This window comes from Elephas maximus, chromosome 10, assembly GCF_024166365.1.
Source record: "Elephas maximus indicus isolate mEleMax1 chromosome 10, mEleMax1 primary haplotype, whole genome shotgun sequence".
Taxonomy (NCBI): Eukaryota; Metazoa; Chordata; class Mammalia; order Proboscidea; family Elephantidae; genus Elephas; species Elephas maximus.
Genome location: NC_064828.1, coordinates 31,981,185 through 31,987,184, shown reverse-complemented (window position 1 = coordinate 31,987,184; position 6,000 = coordinate 31,981,185). Strand labels below are relative to the sequence as shown.

Sequence of the window (6,000 nt, the reverse complement as noted above, 5' to 3'; positions counted from 1 at the left end):
GATCTTATAATGAAGCTAAAACCATATTACATATGGGATGAGATGATCCCTCGCTATAAAATCCCAGCCAGGTGGGCACAAGGATCAGAGGGACAAGATCAAGCAGAAAAACACTGTCAGCTCAGTGGGATTTGTCAGCATTGGGCCAGTCAGTAAATAATTGTTAATCATTTATACTGTGCCATTCACTGTGCTAGAGGAATGACTAATGGGTCAGTCAAATAAATTAGAGATACCTGGCCATATAACATGATACATGTCTTGAAAAGCATAACCATGGTCCTCTGGAAAGCTGAAGGTGAGGACCCCCAAAATGAGTCCTGAAGGAAAAGTGGACGTTACCTAAGTAAGGAAGGAAAGAAAGCAGCCTGGGCATAGGTCTTATGTTAGAACATGGTACTGTGAGAGAGCTCTGAAGGGCCTTGTGCATCTGGAGATTAAGAAGGAATTGCAAAAGGATGGAATGGGGTGGTAAATAAGGAACAGATGATGCATATTTTTGCATACTATGGAGAGGTATATTCATTGAATATACCACAGACTGCTAGAAGTGGGGGAAAGTCTGTCTTGGAAGAATTACAGCTAGAGTGCTCCTCGGAAGTGAGGATAGCGAGACTTCGTCTCACATACTTTAGACATCTTATCAGGAGGAACCAGTCCCTGGAGAAGGACATCATGCTTGGTAAGGCAGAGGGTCAGCGAAAAATAAGAAGACCTTCACTGAGATGGAGGAAGACCTTCGACAAGATAGATTGACACAGTGGCTGCAACAATGGGCTCAAACATGGCAACAATTGTGAGGATAGCGCAGAACCAGGCAGTGTTTCATTCTGTTGTACATAGGGTGGCTGTAAGTCAGAACCGACTCGACGGCACGTAACAACAACAATGGTGAGGAGATGGGATTTTAACTGAGGGCAATAAGGAGGCAGTGCAATGATGGTAAGTAGAGGAAAATTTGGTGTGGTGATTGTGGAGTACTTGTTTCACACTGCTCCATATCAAACTTAGCCCTTTTTTTGGTTAACAGTTTTTTGATTAGTTATTGATTCTTCCCTATCCTGTTCCTTGATCTGCCAAGCCCTTCTTCTCAGTATCTCCCAGTGGATGAGAGTTTCCATCCATCTAGGAAACTAGCCAGCCTCTGGAGGGATTCTCTTATCAAGTAAGCAGAAATAATTAAATGCCAACACTATCTCTTCTTTTAAAAAAATTTTTCTAAATCCTATTCTGTTTATCTCATTACCATTAGGCATTAATCATCAGACAAAAGCATCCTCCTACAACCTCACTGGACTGTGTTCTTCTTGTCTGATTTCACCATTCATCTTAGCAGACCACAGAAAGATATGGGCAAGACCAACAACACATCCCTGGACACCATGGTCACAGATTTCATTCTCCTGGGCTTGTTTCATCCCCCAAATCTGAGGATCCTCCTCTTCCTGGTCTTCTTCATCATTTACATGCTTACTCAGCTGGGGAACCTGCTTATTCTGCTCACTGTGTGGGCTGACCCAAAGCTCCATGCTCGCCCCATGTACATTCTTCTGGGGGTGCTCTCATTTCTGGACATGTGGCTCTCCTCGGCCATTGTTCCTAGGCTTATCTTGGATTTTACTCCTGCCAGCAAGGCTATCCCGTATGGTGGTTGTGTGGCTCAATTATATTTCTTTCACTTTCTAGGCAGCACCCAGTGCTTCCTCTACACCTTGATGGCCTATGACAGGTACCTGGCAATATGCCAGCCCCTGCGCTACCCTGTGCTCATGAATGGAAGGTTATGCACAATCCTTGTGGCTGGAGCTTGGGTGGCTGGCTCTATCCATGGGTCTATCCAGGCCACCCTGACCTTCCACCTGCCCTACTGTGGGCCCAACCAGATAGATTACTTTATCTGTGACATCCCAGCAGTGTTGAGACTGGCCTGTGCTGACACAACTGTCAACAAGCTTGTGACCTTTGTGGACATTGGAGTTGTGGCCGCCAGCTGCTTTATGTTAATTCTGCTTTCCTATGCCAACATAGTCCATGCCATCCTGAAGATACGCACTGCCGATGGGCGGCGCAGGGCCTTCTCCACGTGTGGCTCCCACCTGACTGTGGTCACAGTCTACTACGTCCCCTGCATTTTCATCTACCTTCGGGCTGGCTCCAAGAGTCCCCTGGATGGAGCAGTGGCTGTGTTTTACACTGTTGTCACTCCATTACTGAACCCCCTCATCTATACTCTGAGAAACCAAGATGTGAAGTCTGCTCTGAAGAGGCTAACAGCAGTTCAGAGGCCACAAATGAAAATAAAGTAATTAAAGGCTCAAGGACTACCTATATCAACATTGCTACCACTCTTCAGCTACTTCTGTTTGTGGCAAATGGTCAATAAACGATTGGTTACTTAAACTAAATTGAACTTAATTTTATTTGGAAAAAATTCTGAACTCTTTGGATCCATAATCTTTTCATCTCATTAAATTGGTTCAAATTATTTTATATTATTTGTTTAGAAATAAATGGATATATTACTCTTCCACCTCTGACTTCCCTGTGAAATGAAAAAATGCCTTATCAAATGTTGAATAGGATGAGAATGTGTCCATCTCTTAACCAAAAAAAAAAAAAAACACCTGTTGCCGTCAAGTTGATTCCAACTCATAGTGACCCTACAGGATGGAATAGAACTGCCCCATAGGGTTTCCACCATGCAGCTGGTAGATTTGAACTACCATTTATTACAGTCAAGATTTCCACTCTCTTTTTTCTCAAATAGACTCTGAGTTCTCAAAAGATATAAAACATTCACTTGTGTTTGTGTCTGCCCCCCCTCCCCTAATAACTAGGAGCAGACACACAAATCAATGTTTGGTGCTGAATTAAAACACCACCAGGAAAGGTTCTTGAGATGCTTCTTAAACAAAAGAAAGAAATTGTTGTCAGTTTTCCCCCAAGACCTATTCTGGTCTCACTTAGAAGAAAAAGAGAACATTTCAAAGAAGCCGTAGACAGAAACTCAAGTACAGGGCAGTCTGAGATCAAGTATGGACAGCTCCTTGGAGAACGAAGGACATGGTAAAGGTATTCTTCCATTTGCTGACATATTTTTCACTCATCTGGATGTGTGATGTCATGCTGGCCCAATTTAAAATAGCAGTGAGATGTAAAAGTCCTGAAAAGGCTCAAAATTCAGAAATGTAAAAATATATTAATATGGGTATAATAATTACACTATGCTATGCAGGAAGAGGAAACTGGTGGCTTAGTGGTTAGGTGCTACGGCAGCTAACCAAAAGGCTGGCAGTTCAAATCTACCAGGTGCTCCTTGGAAATTCTATGGGGCAGTTCTACTCTGTCCAATAGGGTCACTAAGGGGTCGGCATGATTTGGAATAAACTCAAAGGCAACGGGTTTGGATGCAGGAAGATCATAAAATCAGGAAGGATACATGTTATGGGAGAGGAGAAGTAAGGTAACAGCTCAGATTATATGTATGATCGCTAAATTCACCAATAAAACAGAACTAATCAGTTTGTGGTACCTCCAACTGATTTTTGTGGTACAGAGCTACTGCCAGGAATTTATCTAGCTTCAACACAAAGAAGAATATACGTTCAAACCATGAAACCAGCTCACACTATGAAACAACATGAACCTCAACCTGTGTTTACATCTGTTTGCTCTATAAAACCTGGGCCCCTTCATTTCCACAGCATCTGTCTTGAGACCTATTTCCACCTCCCTTTCCATAAATCCTACCTTTTTCCTCCTTTCTTTCATCCACTTTTCATCTAGATGCTATTAAAAGAACTAATTAAATTAATTCATGCTGAGTATGAAGGATTGATGGGCTCTTTACCCTCCCAAGGTATTCAACCATCATGTTACAGGTAGTTGGTGAAAGATAGCTTTACTTCAGTGACTTCAAGTTTCAGTGGGTTAAAGCAATCACCTTATAAACTTTCAGCACATCTAAACCATAACCACTACCCGTTGAGTAGATTCCAACCTATGGTGATTCCATGGGTTTCAGAGTAGAGCTGTGCTCCATATGGTTTTCGTAACTATGACCCTTCGGAAGCAGATTGCCAGGTTTTTCCTCTGAGGAGCCTCTGGGTGGGTTAGAACTGCCAATCTTTTAGTTAGTAGCTTCATACTTAACTGTTTGTACCATCCAGGGACTTTTTCAGCGTGTCTATGCATTCTAAAAAGGAGAAATCGGAGGGGAAAAAAAGGGGAGGGTGGTCACAGATCCCAAGCAAGTCTGAAACACAGCAATGCAAATTCCATTAGATTTGAAGGCCTTAGAATAATCCTCTTTGGCTAGATACTCTGTCCTCCAGGCCCACTGAGGCAGCAACCCTGTTCTCCAATCCCAGTCAGTGGCCCACCCTTTTGGCCTACCAGGGTGGCAGTCTCATTCCCTGGAACAAAGAAGGTGGCTGCTCTATCTGAAACTCATACCTTCTGGGCCCATGGTGGCCATGGCAGCCCCACCAACCTCTGAATTGCCTTCAGGGTTATTTTTCCCTTTTCTTGAAGGATAACAGTTGTTTGCAACTGAGTAATTCTATTAGCCCATTTCCCGACTGTAGAGTGCTGAGAATCTGACAGCCTTACTTCATTTTATTCCATCTCTGTCCCCTTCAGTCTAAGCTTGCAGCCTTCAGCTGAAATGGTTGATTATATCCATAAGTCAGATGCCTTTATCAAACATCTTTATCAAACAGATGTCCAACTACATCCTTGGTGTTCCATCCAGAGCACTTGTTCTCAATTTTTACAATATGGATAGGCTGAGAGTTTTCCAAATATTCAAGTCCTGGTTCCTTAACTGCTTAATGTTTCATTTCCATATTTATCTCTTTCCTCTCGCATTTTACTATAAGTGGCAAGGAAAAACCAGGCTGTACCTTCCACATTCTGCTTCGAAATCTCTCAGCTAAATATCCAAGTTTGTCACTTATGAGTTCTACTTTCCACAAAACATTAGAACGTAATTCAGCCAAGTTTTTTGACACTTTATAACAAGGATCACTTTCCTCCAGTGTCCAATAACATGTTTGTCATTTTCTTTTAAGGCTTCACCAGAAGCATATTTATGTCCACATTTCTAGCAACATTCTGTTCATGATGATACATATATCTCCAAGATGATAGAAGCTTTATATACAGATCTCCTCACTTCTTTCTGAGCCCTTATAAGAATTATTTCTAACATCCATAATTCTACCAACAGTCTCTTCAAGGCAATCTAGGCCTTTACTATCAAGTGCCTCAAAACTATCTCAGCCTGTGCCCAGTACTCAAATCTAAAGCCACCTCCACATTTTTAGATATTTGTTACAGCAGCACCACACTCTTGGTACCTAAATCTGTATTAGTTTCCTAGGGCTGCCATAACAAAGTACCACAAAGCAGGTGACTTAAAATTAGAGAAATTCATTGTCTCACAGTTCTGGAGGCAAGAAGTCCAAATTTGGGGTTCTAGAAAGGCCATGCTTTCTCTGAAGTCTCTAGGGAAGATCCTTTCTTGTCTCTCCCAGCTTTTGATAGTGCCTGGCATTCCTTTTGGGCTGGGGCATTCCTTGGCTTGCAGGTGCAACAAAATTCCATCTCTGACTCTGTGTTCACATGGTCTTCTTTCCTCAGTGTTAGTCTGTGTCATTTCTCCTTTTGTATGAGGGCACCACCGATATTGGACTAGAACCCACCCTACTTCAGTATAACCTCATGTTAACATAACTGATATCTCCAAAAACCTTATTTTCAAACAAGGTCAGATTCACAAGTACCAAAGTTTTGAATCTCAGCATATTTTTGGTGGGACACTATTCAATCCATAACAGTGTTTTTATTAAAATGTGTACTACAATTAGAATATCATGATGGCCTTGAAAAAGAGTTGGCTCATTTAAAGATGCTGTCTAAGGAATATAAAGGTGAGGACAGTAAGAAGGAAAAATCCTTGATTTTTCCTAACCTCTTAGCCCTTTGCCATTAAGTCAA

The 6,000-nt window shown here is 42.0% G+C and overlaps 1 protein-coding gene across 1 annotated transcript; it reads left to right on the top strand.

Annotated features, from left to right (window-relative positions):
• The first annotated feature begins 1,349 nt into the window (after nucleotides 1-1,349).
• Nucleotides 1,350-2,306, top strand: LOC126083638 (olfactory receptor 10G2). Its single transcript, XM_049897506.1, has one exon. It carries the CDS (start codon nucleotides 1,350-1,352, stop codon nucleotides 2,304-2,306), a length of 957 nt encoding a protein of 318 aa, XP_049753463.1.
• The last annotated feature ends 3,694 nt before the right edge of the window (nucleotides 2,307-6,000 follow it).